The sequence below is a fragment of the Phalacrocorax aristotelis genome, chromosome 17 (genome assembly GCF_949628215.1).
Source record: "Phalacrocorax aristotelis chromosome 17, bGulAri2.1, whole genome shotgun sequence".
NCBI classification, from domain to species: domain Eukaryota; kingdom Metazoa; phylum Chordata; class Aves; order Suliformes; family Phalacrocoracidae; genus Phalacrocorax; species Phalacrocorax aristotelis.
In genome coordinates, this window is record NC_134292.1 from 9,899,940 (window position 1) to 9,917,433 (window position 17,494).

Genomic DNA, 17,494 nt, shown 5'->3' on the forward strand with positions numbered 1-17,494 from the left:
TAAACAAGCGCGCGCAGCGCCGGGCTCTGCGCGCGCTTGTGGCGTCATCGCGCGACGCGGCGTGACACGTCGACGGCAGCGGCGGGGGAACTCTGAGCCGGATGTTCCAAGATGGCGGCGGCGGAGGGGGTTGGTGCTGCAGCCGTGAGGGGGGGCGGCGCCCGCTGCTGAGGGGCCTCCGTGAAGGGGGACGGCCAGGTACGGCGGAGCGGGGCCGGGCCGGGGGCAGCCGGAGAGCCGGGGGTCCCCGAGGGCCGGGGGTCCCAGGCGGAGCTGTGTGAGGAGCGCAGGGCCCTGAGGTGCGGGCCCCGGGGCTGGCGGCGGCCGGTGCCCCCTCAGGGCGGCCGGAGCTACCCAGTGGCGGCGGGCGCGGGTGGGCCTCAGGGCGGCGGCAGCCGGGGGCTGTCGCAGCGCCGGGAGGCGACGGGCCGGTGGCGGTCCCCGGGCTCGGCCCCCGGTCCCGTTTGGGGCAGGTTGTGGTGCTGTAAGGGGTGGCGAGGCGGTGAAACGCTGCCGGGGCGAGTTTCCTGCGGGGCTTGGGTTATTCTGGGCCGCTCCAGTGCCGCGGTGGGACCGTGCCCACGCCGCAGGGGATCCGGGTGGTACCTCCTGGGGGGCGGCGGGGAGAGCAGGCCGTCCTGCGGCCGGAGGATCGCCTGACGTTCCGTGCCGTGTATTCCCTTTAGCGAGACACAAGTCTTCTGGCGACTCCGGGTTGTGTTTTCGACTTGTCAAGTGTCATAGGTCTGCGCTTTATTGGAGTAGCAACTGGTGCTGACTCAGTAGTACAGTTGCATGAAAGTGTCCAGGACCTGCTGGGGCGAGGGACTGGTACTCAGCCCCTGTTATAAAGCAAACGGGAGTGTTTTATGCTGCTACTGTCCATGAATCATATTGAGCTCTGTACTTTTGATTCCCAAAGAGCTCTTTTCGCTGAATAACATGTGTAACTATGGTTGCCGTTTATGAGGAAGTCTGTAGGAAGCTATCAGCAGTACTAAAGACATAGAATGTGTTCAGTCCGAGTGTCATCCACATGCGTGCAGATGTGCAGCTGTCTACGTAGGAAAAAAAAAAACACATGAAAAACTAGTGTTCCAGGTACTGGTTTTAAAGCTGCAAATCTCACTTTACAGCTACTCTTGCCTTTGGGATTGCAGCGGGGTTTTTTTTATTGATTTTGTTCTTGTTGTTAGGAATCTGTGTATGTGAATGTGTCATTTACTGTTTGGCACGTGCACGTGTGTGTGCAAACACGTAGGTGTATCTTTATATACAGGCACACATGAGAATTAACATTAGTACTCTGTAATTGTGGGCATACTTATTCTTGTAAGAGTAATTTATTTATGTCCTCTGGAGATAGGATTAAATTAATGCCCCCCAAATAAATTATTCCTTCATGCAGATAAATTTTCACAGAGGAGTTTAAAACTGATCACGGTGGAGACCTCATCAGGTGAAACTTATTAATGGCCTTGTCTAGAGGGTGGTTTAATCTTCTTCCCCCCTCCCCGTAATGTTTTCTTGGCATGTCTGGAAACAGCTTCTGCAATTGTACTTTCTGATGACTAATGTTTAGCAGGCTGCCTTGCATTATCTATTAATAAACCTGCTGAAAGTTAAGAATTTCCAAACTAGGTAAATCAGAGACGGTTTGCTCTTAACATAGTTATTTCTCATTTATAAATTTCTTAAAATCAGCATTTCTGTTAGTACTGGATTGTGGGCAGGGAGGGTCAGTATCACCGAGCTGATATCTTCTGTTTAAATTGCCTGACACGGGCATGTTCCTTTTGTTTGGACTTAATTCTTCAAATCTTGCATGCTTTTACTACTGTGTGCAGTCTGTTAATATTAACTTTCCTTCTGTAAGGAATCTGATACCCTCGTATTGAACTTCTGTAATGTAAATGAACATTAGAGATCTTGTTATAGGAATGGCAAGCCAGCGCTTTAAAGTAGAACTCTAGGCTTATTTTAATTAGCTAATTACTGGTACTGGTTGTTACAAAAATGGTTAAGTATTAGAATTTTTTTCTTTGTGTAAGTCTGATAGGACACTGTAAGGAGTGAAAACCACGTTAGAAATTGGGAAGTGGGTATTTAAGTTGTAAAAATGGTTGTCTTTGCTGTTCAACTGTGGTTCAGAAATAACTTTTCTATTAAAACCAGAACCGCTAGGGAGATATCAACATTGTGTTCGGTTAAGTTAGTGCTTTCCAAGAGGAAACTGTCTCTGCAGATGTCTTAATTAGTTCTTTTTCCTCCTCACTTTGCAGTACATTGCACAAAAACATGAGTTTATTTGGAGGGGAGGGAGAAGTTCTTGCAGTTAGGTTAGTACAGTAAAGAACATGATGAAAAATAAATGGGGATGTCCAGAACAGCCTGGGTTTTCTTAACCATGTGGAAACTGAGGTGGGTGTTTAGGCAGGGTTTCCTGGTAATGTGGTTGGCAGTAAACATGGCCAGCTGGAAAACCTTCACCTCCATATCGTAGCAGGAAAAAAGATCGCGAAGCACTAAAACATTTTTGTAGGTTTTCCTTGATAGGAATTCAACAGGCAGCGGTGTTTGAAAAGAATGTTGAGGACAAATGCAAATAATGCATGAAACTAATGAAGCTTCCTACTTAATGCTTTTCTCTTGAAGTCAGTTTCTGGTCGTCTTTCCCATTTTAACAAAACATAGATTTTAACAAAATCATGAAGTCTTGGCTTACAGTGCGGCTGTGAAATGTATGGATACGGGGGAGAAATTGAGAAACTCTATCTCTGTTGACTGGTAATTCAGGCCCTCTGAAAGAGGGACCTGGATTATACATAGGACTGTTGGATTCTGCAGTGATGAGTAGAAGAGATTTTTCCCTAGGCTAAGTTGTACTGATGTCCAATAAAGTCTGTAGAGATCATGATGTAGTACTGGTCAGTATGCTTTTTATTGTAATTTTTTAGTTATAAATCTTTATGAAATACATGTAGTTACACAGTGTCCACTCGCTATGTATTTTTTTATTAACCAGAAGCATTTTGCATTTGAACTTCTCTGTAGCTATTAAAATTTTGGCTTGATCACAAACATCTGACTTTCCTGGCTCTCACTTTATTACTCTTACCAACAAGATGCTGAATCTCTTAAAAAAAAAAAAAAAAAAGAAAAACAAAAACAAAACCATATATCTGTCTTCTATAAAGAGAAGTGCATCTGGTGTAAAACAATTGCTGTGGGTACTTCACTCTACATGATATAAGCCATATTTATTGTGTACTGTTAGAAAACAAGACTATCACGTGTTGCTAAAGCTTCACTGAGCCGAACTGGATAATTACTGAAGAAAAACTCTAGTTTTGTTGGCTTCTGTCCTCCCCAGGTTGTTAAGGGGTGATAAAATTGAAAACTACATGTTCCTGCTTAGTTTACTGAACTTCCTGTGTACCAAATTCCTAACTGGATTGGAGTTCTTGCAGGCAGAGTTGGAACACTTCTGGAACAGAAGTTGGAACACTTCTGTGCCTGTCTTTCCACCCTGAAATATAGCTATAACTCTGATACCATGCCAAAGTCCTACTGTTAAAGCGAGAACATTGATTAATTAATACGTGGGGAGAGTTGATTGTCTTTTATATTCTTAAATGCAGTTCTGCTATTATGCAGCATTCGTCTAGAAGAGAGAATATTTGTGATGAAAACGCAGTTGCCTTTCTCAACATAACACTGCTGTCCTACGCATTATTTTCTTTATTAAAACGAAGTGGACTGTGTTCTGTTGCGGAGAGTAATATCTGATGAATTCTTTCTTGAGATGCTTGCTTCTCATCTTACCTGTAAAAAGGTCCATACACACTGAGCAGCAGTGCAACAGAGCTGAAGATCATCTCTAACAGAATGAGAGTTAGATAATAATTTCTCAACTCTTTATAATTACATTGAGCTTGCCATAGTGCTTGCAGCTTGTGTTGTAGGTTGACTGATGCTGTGTCTTGTCTATGATGCATATTTCTGCTTAAAACAAATTTGGGGAAATGTAACAGAATAATACCATTGATGCTTTAACAGTCTGAGATTTTTAGCATTTATAAGGGACTGAACTGTGTTTAATTGCTCTTACTTGGAGCTATTTGTGAATACGGTTGTTAAATGAAGTGTGTTGTTACCACCCAGCATTAAACTTGGTTAATACTGGACTTGGATTTAGAAATACAATGTTATGTGTAAATTTCTTACGCAGTCTGGAGGAAAGAGCGATATTTTCCACTTCAAGTTCTTTGAGTAATTTTGTTTCTAAAATGAAAATTGCTTACGTGCTGCGTGTTTTATGAGAAAGGAGGCTGACTTGTCATCTGTTTTGCCTTAACAGGGTGGAAGAGGAATCTGTCTACAGCATTCACTACTAGTTTGTCATCTAGCATCCGACCCTGCTAGAAGGCCATCATGCAGCAGCCTCCACAGACTGTTCCAGCAGGAGCGGCAGCTCCACCTCCTGCAGGCATCGCTCGGAACATGTACTGGAGAAGCAGCTCGCTCAGTAAACGAGCAAATGCAACAGCTGCCCCAGTGCAGCCTGTGACAGACCCTTTTGCATATGGCAGACAAACTCCACAGAGTTCCCCTTTAGATAATCTGTCCAAGGGAAATGCATTGGTTATGCAAAGTTCTTCCCCAGTGGTGTTTCCGCAGCCAGCTGTTATGCATACTTCACCGTCATGTGTAGGGGACAATCCTCACGGACCGCCTACGTCTTTATCAGCTCCTGTGTCTCAAGCAGGAATAAATACCAGTACGTTTTCTAATGCTCCAATTCCTTCGCCGTCCCCAGGATATGTTATAAATAGTACTATGGAAGTGCATCCAAATGCAGATCTTGGACTCCATGGGCCTGCAGTACCTTTGCATTATAATACAGGAGCAGCAGTTGAAAATTCTTTCAGCATGCATCCTGGAATGGTGTCTGCGTCAAACAAACCTGGAGGTAGACAAGATGTTAGTAGAGATCCAAACGATGTTCCTTCAGGACCCAATGCAACAGCACTCTTCCCTCCACCTCCTCAGCAGCCGGTGTCTCAGTGGAGGCCTGTTCAAGGTAACCTGCAATCTCCAGTTCGAAATTTTATGCCCTGTCCTGAGCTGTCTTCTCAGATTGATGTTCATAACATTTCTCAGTCTCCTGTTAGCACTTCTCATCCTCCTCCACAGACGAATTTACAGCAGGGTCCTGTACACCAAGGTATTCCACAAAATATCATGCAAGCGCCTTTATCTGTTGGTTGTGAAAAGAATGGGAAAAACGGCTCTGCAAATAGCAGTCATCATGTGAACAGCATCCAGCCTGGAAATGTGTTTAGGCAGAACACAGAAACGACTAACGCTTGGTTAAGTCAACCATACCAGGAACAGTTTTACCCACAGCCACCATTGCAAGACTTCAGTTTTGTCATTCCCACAGCTCAGGAAAATAACGCCCAAAACCAGTCTCCAGATATGTCTGAAACATCAAATAGACGTATTCCCATAGATCAAGATTCCGGAACTCTCTCCATGTTTTTCAAAGGAGATGAGGCAGAAAATGAAGAAATACTTTCATCTGAAAAAAATTACATAGTTGAGAAAACAGAGTTTGATGCTTGTCAGCCAAATTCAGCATCCTTGTATCACCAGCCAATGCATTCTCAGCGGGTTCCAACTAATGTTCTCTCTCAGGTGCAGACTGGTACAGGTTCAGCCAATGAGATGGTACAAAAAGGAATGGATGTCCAGTACTTCCCTAAAATCATAAGTCAGCAGGAGACACAGGCCGCTAAGCACTCTATGTTTGTTAGTGATGATAAGGCACGTATAGGGGACGCGTCTGGGAATGGTGGGTCACAGTATGAAAATGTTGAGAACCTGGAGTGCATTCAGAATCAGGAAGTGCTGCCAAGCGAACCACAGAACATCAGTGCTTCAGCCCCTGCCGCTGGTCCTGATCTGTACAGATATGGATCCTTTCCAGGTCAGATGCTTCCGAAGAATGCTGTTGTGAGCCATGCTGAAGGAGGACCAAATTTGGAGGCACCTGATTCATTACCTCATCCTGTCCGACCAGATAGTGTATCTTCAAACTATAGCAACATTAGCCATAGAAGCGCTTCGAGCTTAGCAAGACCTCAAGAGCAAGTTGGTACGTTTATTCAGCAAGAAAGTGGGAAGCCTGATGAAGAATCTTCTGCCAGCTTCTTCAAACAGATTGACTCCTCTCCTCTGGGAGGTGATTCAAGTGACCTAAACCTGGGCAAGAGCTACCATGGTAATCTATCCCAGCCTCCAACTCCAAGTCCTCCTAAGCCTACAGGAGTATTTCAGACAAGTGCAAATAGTTCTTTTGAACCTGTGAGGTCCCATGGAGTTGGTATAAAACCTGCAGAGATTGACCAAGCAAAGATGGTGGTTGAATTAAGAGAGAACCACTCAAACCAAAAGAATATGAAGAAGAATACAGCTGCGCCGGCTGCATCCCCAGGCAACCTTGAACAGCCACCAGATAACCTGGAAACTATTTTCATGCCTCAGGTACACCCAGTGCCTCTTGCAGTCACTGGTGAAACTGGAAATATGTTGCACTCTGGATCTGTTGTGGAAAACATACAATCGGTATCTGAGAGAAGGTCCTCAACAAGAGCTCAGGGAGCAGTTAAGAAGTGCGATAGCCCAGCGACAACTTTGTGGGCTCATAATGAGTTACCTAATTTTGGGGGAAATGTTCTTCTAGCCCCTGCTGCTCCTGCAGTGTACGTACCTGCCAAACAAACTGTAGAAGTTATTCAGCCACCAGAAGAAGGCCTGTCTAATCAGCAGCCAAGTAAACCAGGGACTATTGCTGTGCAGCTTTCCCAGGATGGAAATATATCTTCTGAAAATCTTGAGAATCCTCCCAAAATGGGAGAAGAGGAGGCACTTCAGTCTCAGGCAAGTTCTGGTTATGCAAGTTTGTTGTCTTCTCCACCTACAGAGTCTTTGCAAAATCAGCCTATCCTGATTGCTCAGCCTAATCAAAGCTATAACTTGGCTCAGCCAATTAATTTTTCTATTTCTCTATCTAATCAGCTAAGCAGCAATGAAAACAATCAGCCAATGAAGGACTCTGGGGTTGGGGACAAGCCTGCAGTGGGTCCCCAAACTTCACATGCTGGTGGGACCATTTCTGGGGAAAACGTGCCATTACCTGTGATGCAAGTTGGATCTCTATTAGTTAATGCACTTCCAAATACTAATCTGTTAAAACATAATGTATTACAAAGCCCTGTTAATTCCTCTGATACTGCTTCTACTCAGCCTGCAAACTTGCTTATGAAAACTCCGCTTAATTTGGCTCCAGAAGGGCAAAAGAATGTTAACATGGAAGGTTTTGTTCCCGAATTGGCTAGCAAGCCAGGGTCTAACTCATCCGTTTCTCCTGGGACGAATCTCCCCAGTGGAAGTGCAAGCACACTAGCCCCCCCTGTTAATGCTGTAGTACAGGCTAATAATTCTGCAAATCATCCAAATAGCAAAGAAGAAGCTGCTGGAGCGCTCGACTTCACAGTATCACGGACGTTGGAGAAAAGCAGTGCAAGTAATTCTGTACAGGTGCATAATCAGTCACTTTCTGGTGATCCAGTATATGCCCAACAGTCAGCTGGTAGTGCTGGTCAGGTGGGTCCTGAGCTGCATGACAAACGACGTTTCTATCAACAGGTGACAAAAGATGTACAGCATCAGGCTGTATCAGACAGAGCTGTACAAGGAGCATTGCCAGCTCAACCACAAACGCAAGCAGCTCAAATGCAGCAACTAACACCTGGGCAGTCCTCAGTTCCTTCAAACTACCAGGTTGCCACAGGGACTAAAGCCATGCCGACATCACAGCAGTGTGAGAACCAGGTGCTGGGTAACCATCCTCAAGCCGCGGGTCCCCAAGAGGCAAGTTCAGCACAGCTGACAAGGTACGATCAGATGAGTCCTGATAAGCAACCGGTGTCTGGACAGCCCTCGGGTGCCCCAGCTTCCACAGCCCCTTCTACCACCACCAGTCAGTCGGTCATGCCAAACGTGCAACAAGACCTGCAGCGTCCACCCCTGCCTCAGACTCCTCAGGATGCCTTTGGTCCACCCCAGAACCCTTACTACTACTACAGACATCCGTACGATGCTTACCAGCCTCCATATCCACCACCTTATCCTCCTCCAGACCCCAGAACAGCAGCTCATCTTTATTACATGGTAAATTTTTATTTTTCCCTTCCTCCCCTCAGTATGTATTAGTAATTTTCATCTTTGAATTACGTGTTTAAACAGTTGTTGTGATTGACATTCAGCATAGCATTCGTGTTAAGTATTTAATTGTAGGGAAAATCCAGATAGCAGTAACAAAACTACGTAACCTAAGTTTATAAAAACTTAAAGAGTTGCTAATACCAATTCCAGTTGTCACAGATGTCAGCTGACAGCAGTTTATTTGGTTCTTTGGAAAAAGTTGGCAGCTACAGCTGTCTTAGCTGCCCAGGTGTTCAGATTTAGTTCACATCTGCTGCCTAAATTATTGACAGTTTAGCAGAGTGGCCAGCATAGCGGTTGAACTGCCTTTAGTCCTGACGTAATGCTTTTTTCTTGAGTTTAGGATATTAATAGGCTTGACTATAACTTGTCACAACAGGTATTGAAAGCTATACTGTAGTCTATTGATCTGCCTCTCATCAGGTATCACAGTGGTGGTGTGTATGGTGATTTGTTTGTTTTTAAAGGTTTATTCTTGGAGGTGGGAAGCCTCTTACCTTACATGTCAATTTCTTTTCTAGGAGGATAGCTACGGACAGTATGACCCACGGTACAGACACTACGATAGCACCAGCAGTGCTTATATGGAGCCTGGGAGCTATCAGTATTCTGAGCCTGAACGTCCTAGTTCTAGAGCTAGTCACTGCTCTGACAGGCCTTCTTCTAGGTATGCAATTCCTAAACTAAAGATGTGGTACACGCTGAAGCAGCGAGTGTAATGGTGCCTGTTGAAGTTTTATAGCATAAGCTGCAGTGAGGAGGTTGAAAGGCTCATTGTGTGCTGCCATAGGAACGGACGGTATCAAATGCCACGTCTGAAAGGGATACAATTTTGCAGTCTTCTCTTTTGCTAAATCCTTACTACTCCTTTCATTCAGTCTCTGGGTGGTTGTTGGCATCTCTGCCAGGCAGGCAGTCACTGCGATGGACTCAATGCTGTTGTTAGCTCTTTCCTGTGTGCTGTGAAAGAGCAGTGTAGGCCGTGGGGTTGTTAATCAACAGTAGTTCAGTTTCTGGCTAGCGCTTCAGCAGTGGCCACTACTTGTGTTAATAAATGGTACTTTTGCACATTGGTCTGGGATTTGCCTTGCAAGCATAGCAGTACATGTGGCCTACTGATATGTGGAGTTTCAGATGTTCAGAGGAGAGAGATGGTGAATCAAGTGAAAACATCCTGCAGCTGTGTCAGGCTAATCTGTCTGATGATTAGTTCAACTGTGTGGATAAGCTTTCTCACAAAATTCCCAAACTGTGGCCCGTATAGCAAAGGTGCTGTGTGGGCGTGTTTCACCCACTGACTTCACTCAGGTTTTGATGCAGGTAGCGCACAAACCAGGAAAACTTCAAAGCCTTGGTTTGTCTGATTACATGAAATAAAAAAATTGAGAGAGGAGAACAATGTGCTCAGATGCTACTTGAAAATATTAAATAAAAAGCAGAAATGTCATCTCTAGTACTTCTCTAGCAAGAGGCAGCAAATTACCTTCCAGGGATTACTGCTTTCCGATGATCATTGCATAAGTGATTTGTTTGAACTTCAGGTTAATGACAGAATGTTATCTGGTGGGTGGGTCTGGAGGTTTCCAAGAGAGAACCCCAGTTATCTGTCTGGAAATGATGAAACCCTTCGTAGTATTTGTCTGTTGATGTTGGTAGCTCACTCATGGAGCAGTCTTCAAATTAAAAATATAACATTTTGCTTACCACCTCCAGAAGAATATAGGAGGTGTGTGTTGGCCTTGAGGAGTGCTACACAACGGTGGTAGCTGCATGTGATAACTTTTGTCATCTTAAGTGAATCTAAGTGCACTGTGAGATCTTATAATGAGATGATAACCTCTAGTAGCACTTACTGGTGTGTACTCTTCTTCTGTACTATTTTTAGAAGAGGTTGAAATGCCTATAGGTGGCATTGGGCAGATCAAAGCCTGTTACAAGTAGCTCTGTCAGTGTTGATGTGTGACGTGACAGCGCAGTCGGATGCAGGATGCAGTATGGTACTGCAGGGCTGCAGAGCCTAGGAGTGGCAAAGTCAGTGTGATAGGGTGTCTGAAGCTTGCCCTTAACGTTCTGGTATTGATGATGCACCTTTGTAAACTCTGTTTGGGGAGGGGAATAACATAATTCTGAAGGAGAGTGAGAAGATCGGTTAGGTGGATAAACCTGATCTGATAAGATCAAATCTCCTCCTCTGCAGAGGTAGGTGCTGCATTAGCAAACTTCCCACACGCTCCAGGGAGGAGCATCATTGCTTGACTTGCTTGGCCACCTTGGAACTCGTGGTGTCAGTTGTATGATCAGTTGTAGACGAGCATGAAAGTTCCCATTGTTCCACATCAGCATGAAGTACCTTTACTTCCTGCACGTGTATGTGTACATATGTGTGTTTGTGAGTGTATACGCACAAGTATATACACACATGTAGATGTAAAGATATGTGTATATATACACACATATACGTACATGTATGTACGTATACGTTTACGTGCGTATATGTAGGCACACTACATTTTTCATCTAACATCTATCTGCTAGGCTTTTTCAGAAGCTGTGGGATGGTGTCCTAAAAATGGCATATAATAAATGCTCGTGATTTTTCAAGTAATGGCCACATCTTTCTTTTTCCAACAAAAGTATTCTAATTATCTTTTGTATGTGCACTGACTCTTACTTTCATGTCTTGGCTTTAGTCAGGTTCTTGTGCTTGTTCTGTTCACTTGGACAATTGGTATTCTAACATGGGCTCTGTAAGTGAGCATTTTCCTCTGTTCAGTCCCCTCTATTTGCTGAAATGAAAGACAAGTCTTCCCTACATGCTGCTGTCCATCCAAGAGAAGGGAAATGACCTAGAAGATGCCTGGAATTATTTGTGTAGTGATGTGCTGTCTTACAATTGCATCTCAATGCAATCTCATTTATTCACTGAAGTATTAAATGTAAGGATGTGCCAACGCTCAGAACATGGATGCATCTACTGAAAAGCTGAGGTTGGGAAGCAGACTGAGTGCAGAATGAAAATAAAGCTTTGGGTTACGGCAGTGCTAGCCCTACAATGTTAGTATTTAGTGTGCTTGCCAGCCACAGATTGGCACCAGCTCCAAGGCAAACAAGGTGACACAATATTGAGTTCTTTGGCCAGGTACCCAAAGAAAGGTGTAGCGTGTTTTGGTTTTGTTTCTTTTCCTAACTGTGTTTAATGCCAGTGACACATGTCACAATGGCAGCCCCACAGGCTGAAACCTCCTGCTCAGAATTATTTGAGGGTGCTAGTTCGTGTCCCGGCCCATTTTCGTGACCTCTTCTCCAGACTGTAGTCCTCTTTTCATCCCCATAAGAGGTATAACAAAACACTGCTAAATTTGAGGGAGCACTTATTTCATTACCTGTTAAGTTACTGACTTGTCTCTGTTGAGACAGTTCAAAGGGTGCTAATTATAGCATTAGTTTTTGTGATTGTCTGTAAGTAATTAAACTTATCGCCAAAGCAGTTTACAAAAATCACTAAATTATTGTATAGTAAGGGCTGTCAGCTTTTTATGGCACACACAGTTTAGTGATATATTGGTTTGTGAAGTCTTAATTTTATGATTCCTTGATTTCCTGTAAAAGCATTATTTTAAATATGAAACTTTACCTAATCAGTTGTGGCATATAGTTCTTCATGTCTCCTGCTGACTTCAGAATAGATTGAAGGAGGAATAATAACTTTTTATACCTGTGCACTTTCTTTCAGGCAAGGGTATACTGAAGATTATTACACAAAAAGTGGATGGAGTGATTATTATCCAGGCTATTACCCAAACTCATATGATTATGGAGGTAAGGTGTCAAAATCAACTCTGAATTTTTTCTATAGAAAAATGTGGCCTTAAACAGAAATTTATGGGCAAGAGGAACTTTAAGATCAGAGAACTGTTATCTTTTTTTCCATATTAAGAAAACTGATAACATTTCCACAACCAGCAAGAATAAAGTTATACTTGCTGAAAACTGATCTTTGGGCCTAATTCAGTTCTTAATACCGTGCCATCCTTTCTGTATGGTTTTTATTCGGTAGAAATAGTAAATAGAAAATTAATTCTTTTCCTCACTACCAGCCTTCAATTTGCCTTTCCATTGTGAAAGCACAGCATTGTAAGCCTGCAGAATATTTTTCTTCAATGTGTTGCAAGCCTGTCATTCACTGGGGAGTACCCTTGGTGTGTGACCTGCAGACAGACTTCTACAGTCAATTTTAGGTGGGTGTAAACAGAAATTGTCTCATGACTAGAATTTGGTTTTGCCCATAATTATCTGAACACTCACAGAGACATACTGGCGTTGGTAATTTGAAGGTAATTGCTTGTATAGTGCCTGGGAGGATTTTAAGCAACATCTGTCCATGTCCTGAGACGTTTAGTATGCCACTCTGAAGACTGATTACAAAGATTCTGTTAGTATTTGCTGAGTTGTTATGTTATGATCAAGTTTTGAAGTTGTTGGAAAAGAGCTCTCTGTCTGATGGTAAACACTGTCCCTTCAAGGGTATCTAGCTAGCTATAATAACCATGTTTCTCTGAAAGGTGTGAAATTGATTTTTTTTAAGTTGTGGTTTTTTTTGTTAGCGGCTTGGTTTTATGTTTTTTTTTTTTAACTAAAAATGAGTGGACATATTTATGTAGCTTTAAGTACAATATTTTGGTTTTGCTGTATGCTTCAGGACCAAATCAGTGTGTAATTAAAGAGAAAGGAGTAGAAAAAGGTTATAGGCAAGAGCTTCCAATACTTAAACCATTTCTTTTTATTTTCCAAAGATCCAAATCGCTGGGAACGTTACTCATCAGCCTACGATCCCAGATACAGAGATCCTAGGAGTTATGATCAGAGGTACTGGTATGATGCTGAACACAACCCTTACCAGAAGAGAGAAGCATATCCATATGGCAACAGGTTTGTCCATTTGATCCGTGTTTTCTCAGCGCTCTTTCCAGATCTAGGGCAGCCCAGGGTGCTGATGACGGTCAGAGAGCTAGTGTGTATGCCTGAGTGAAGGTGGAGAATCTGGTATTGGTTTCTTCAGGGCTGAGTTCCGCATAGTCAAATGTGTCACCAGAAAATTAAGTTGTGGCAGTAACTGGTAAGGCAAAGGCTGAGGCTTTTCTTGTGCACTAACAAAAGCACTACCTTATTTGCTGAAGGTCTGCCCCCAAACCTTCAAAATTTATGAGCTGTTGTGATAGTTTTATCAGGTGTTGGAATTTCAGAGTATCATGTAGCTTTCTATGCAAAATCCTCTCAATATTCTCTAGGAATGCAGATGCATCCTGTAACAGACTATTAAAATGCAGTATTACACATATGTCACATATATGTTGCTAGTCCTTTCTGTGGCTTTAACATAGGTCACTGAGGAAAAACAGATGAGCTGTCATGTCACTCTTAAGGATTTAAGGCAGTAGGACTTGTTTTCAGACCAGGTGAAAATTGTGTGGGTTTTCCAAGGACAGACTCTAAGTACAATGTTGATCTTGATCTTAAATATTCTGGATAAACTTTCTGAAGAAATGTTGGTTTGTTTACTGTAATAAAAACCTCAATCTAGGAAATAGTCTAAAAGCCCTTCTGAAGGTAGGTACAGTTTTCTCCTGGCAGGTATGCAGTGACGTCACTTCCCTCAGGGATGTGGGTGGCTGTGTTCATTTTCTGCTTTGTATGCTGCTTTGTTCCTCAGACATGACCGATATGAAGATAACTGGAGATATGATCCTCGTTTTACTGGAAGTTTTGATGATGAATCTGAACCCCATAGAGATCTTTATGGTGATGAATTTGATAGACGCAGTGTCCACAGTGAGCATTCTGGTCATAGTCTCCGTAGCTCCCGCAGTGTTCACAGTCACCAGAGTAGTTTCAGCTCTCGCTCTCAACAAGTGAGTTTCAAATGGTCACATCAAGTATTCTTCCAGCTGAGTGAAGGGTGGGTGAAACACTAGAAATATAGAAAGATTTCTGGGTTTAGCTTGAGGAATATGTATTTTGAAAACATCTATAAGTTAAGGCTGTTTTGTAATACAGTTTTGACCTTAATATTTATCACAGTTGTCAAGAGAACTTTAACCAAAATCAGCACTCAGCTGTGCAAGTTGCCATACACACAGAAATGGAAAATTTCCTCTACTGAATCCATTTGCTGTTTGTGAGAACTTTGCCCTTACTGTGCTTGGCTGTAGTTGATAACATGCCTGGCTTTCAGCATTATGTCGTTTTTCTCATCACAAGCACGAATGCTATTACTGAACTTGGGATCTGTTAAAAGACTAATTCGTATTTGTATGACGCTGTTTTGACTTTAAAGCAAAACCCAAATCTAACTGATTACTTACCTACTTATGCCGCAAGTACAAATACCTGAAAAACACAGAAAATATTTGGGTAATTTTTGAGGCCCAGTCTTTGCTAGCGGAATGTGTCATTTTGGCATTTATCTCATTAGCATGTGTTGGTTCTTTGTGTTTCCTGGAAGTTTAGGTGGTTTTCCAGTCTGAACTGCAATTAATTTAGTAATATTGGAATTAGTATTGGAGATCATTAGGCATTAATCTTTAGGCACCTGAAGCCATTTAGGCATTCATCAGATTTAATCAGTTGAGGTTTTCTGTGTTACAGCAGAGGTGAACATTGATTCTGATCCGTAGCTGCTGATACAACAACACTTGAACCTGTAACTCATAATGTTGTTCTTCACACAAGCACATAGACATTCTGTCGTGAGAGAACTGAACATGCCTGGATGTGAACAGATCAAATGGTGGTAGTAAAAACAGTGAGGGAGAACACTATGAGACGTTAATTATCTTCTGTAGCCTGTTGCTGCAGGTGCCTTGCAGGGTAGCTTTCTCAAAAGCAGTGGTGTAGCAAGCCTGGTTTATGAACAGTATAAAGAATCGAAGCTGGGGGGAATGCTTACCGTCGTGAGCTGTGCTTGCAGTATTGCTTGCTTTGTGTAACTCCAGGCTCTCTGCTAACAATTACTAATATGATCTATTTAGAGCCAGCTGTATAGAAGTAATCATGATCTAACGGCTAATACGTATGAAACTACCGCACAGGCAGTGTCGCTCCACACAGATTATCCATATGGCGGATACGCTGCTAACTTTGATGGACAACAGCCTTTTACAGATTATGGCTACCCGACTGAAACTGGATGGTCAGCTGTAGAACAAGGTATTGACACCCCTGGGGAAGGAGGAGGGAAGGCGCTGTGCTTGTGACATTGTCTACCAGTAGCAGTTTGCGCTTCTGTTAGTATTTGGAGTGTATGAGACGCCTTTCATGCATTCACGGAGCTTGTTAACGGGAAAAAATGCTGGTTTACAGTTTATGTAAATGTGAACAAAGTTCCGTGTCACTTTCAATGTAAGGATAACTTGCTTGCTGAAACCTGGGTAGTAGCTAGACAGTGTTTGCTATTAAATAGTGCATACTTCTATCTGCACATGTCTTTTTAGGTAGATTTTTAACTACATTGCGTGTGCTTCATGGGGAATGATTAAAGTTTAACTTAAACTTCAGATTATTCCATAATTTTTTTTTTCTTACCCTTTCAGTATGGAGCAAAACACTGTTTCTCTGGAAAAGCTTTTCCAGAGTATGTGGAAGTGTATCATTAGCTCTTTGAAGATGCATCGTATATTTATACAGAGATCACAGAAATGTAGCTGGCAGAAACAATCAGAGCCCCTGCATGGGAAGGAAAAAAAAGTGGATTTTAAAGTTCTATAGTCTAGTTTTGTTCTTGTTGCAAATCTTCAGATGATCTTTGGGACTGGTAATGGAACTGCTTCATTGTTGCTTATAAGGTTTAGCCAAATTGAATGGCAGGGTTTTTTCTGTTAGTACTGCAGGATTACGGAATTGGATAAACACATCAGCAAGTTTACTTAGTTGCAAGACAGGCTACTTGTTCTTATTTTACCTTTTCTTCCCATTTCAGCACCTTTAAGGCCCTCAACTCCTGAGAAATTTTCAGTGCCTCATATCTGTACTAGGTTTGGTCCTGGGGGCTTCTTAATAAAAGTGCTGCCAAACCTGCCTTCAGAAGGACAACCGGCTCTGGTTGAAATACACAGTATGGAGGTAAAGCTTAAAAGAAGAAAAGGGAGGTGGTGGGATACAGGCCTTTCTTTTGGAAGGGGAGTAGGGACTGTGGATCTATAGCTTCCTGAATTCTTTTTATATGTCAGCACATGTATCTTCATACTTATCTGGGCTGTAAGTAAAACAGCAACTTGAAAAATTCTTTTCCTTTGAGGGATGTTGTAGTCATGATCAAATCATCCAGCTCCTTATAGTTTTGGTCAGGTAAAATCCTTACATCTGAGAAGGGCTGGAGTTGTGTTGGTTTGTTTCTAATGTATTGCTGTTCATAGAGACAGCATTGTCCTTGTACGTTCTCTGCGGGACTAAGGACTGCTTGTCATCTAGATGGACTGGGGATTAAATATCATGGGTATATTTTCTGTTCTGTTCTATTCTGTGAATGAAGAGATGTGAGGAAGACTTTTATATTTTGCTACAGAATTGCTTCCATGTAAATTATAGATTTCATCACTTATTATCCTTGTACAGGTTGCAAGTCACCGTATGTATTTTGTTCAAGAGCAGTAGTCTCAATTACACTATGGGTTATGTTAAGGTCTGGGGTTTTTATTTTTAAAAGACAAAATTCATAGCTATAAGAGTTTCTTATGGTTTGTATTTGTGTTTTAGACTATGTTACAGCATTCTCCAGAGCAAGAAGAGATGAGAGCATTTCCTGGTCCTCTTGCTAAGTATGTTCTTACAGATACCAGAAATAATTTCCATGCGTTCAGAACTCATTTCTTCATTGAACTTTTAATTGCAAATTAGAGGATTTAAACTGACTTAGAATAGTTGTGGCTTTTCACCTGCTTAAATAATACATGAGCTTTAAATTTGTCCCTCATACTAATCACGGTAATGATCTGTGTGTTTACATTTGTCTCATTAAAAACCTTTTCTTTTGTTTCTTCAGGGATGACACCCATAAAGTGGATGTTATTAATTTTGCACAAAATAAAGCTACACAGTGCTTTAAGAATGAAAATTTAATTGACAAAGAATCTGCAAGTCTGCTTTGGGACTTTATTGTACTGTTGTGCAGGCAGAATGGGGTATGTCTCGCTGCTTGAATTTTTAT

General features: G+C 42.4%; 1 protein-coding gene across 9 annotated transcripts in view; it reads left to right on the plus strand.

Annotated features, from left to right (window-relative positions):
• The first annotated feature begins 53 nt into the window (after positions 1 to 53).
• SEC16A (SEC16 homolog A, endoplasmic reticulum export factor) overlaps positions 54 to 17,494 on the plus strand; it is a 32,097-nt gene continuing 14,656 nt past the window's right edge. For 5 of the 9 annotated variants that reach the window (XM_075112330.1, XM_075112333.1, XM_075112331.1 and 2 more), the window contains exons 1-10: positions 54 to 198; positions 4,361 to 8,238; positions 8,814 to 8,959; positions 12,026 to 12,111; positions 13,086 to 13,221; positions 14,003 to 14,201; positions 15,321 to 15,498; positions 16,268 to 16,410; positions 17,044 to 17,105; positions 17,330 to 17,468. In XM_075112330.1, the coding sequence (XP_074968431.1) occupies positions 4,435 to 8,238; positions 8,814 to 8,959; positions 12,026 to 12,111; positions 13,086 to 13,221; positions 14,003 to 14,201; positions 15,321 to 15,498; positions 16,268 to 16,410; positions 17,044 to 17,105; positions 17,330 to 17,468 (4,893 nt within the window). In that variant the 5' untranslated portion in view covers positions 54 to 198; positions 4,361 to 4,434. The remainder of the gene's footprint in view (positions 199 to 4,360; positions 8,239 to 8,813; positions 8,960 to 12,025; positions 12,112 to 13,085; positions 13,222 to 14,002; positions 14,202 to 15,320; positions 15,499 to 16,267; positions 16,411 to 17,043; positions 17,106 to 17,329; positions 17,469 to 17,494) is intronic. The other 4 variants (XM_075112339.1, XM_075112340.1, XM_075112334.1 and 1 more) reach the window with 2 other exon arrangements.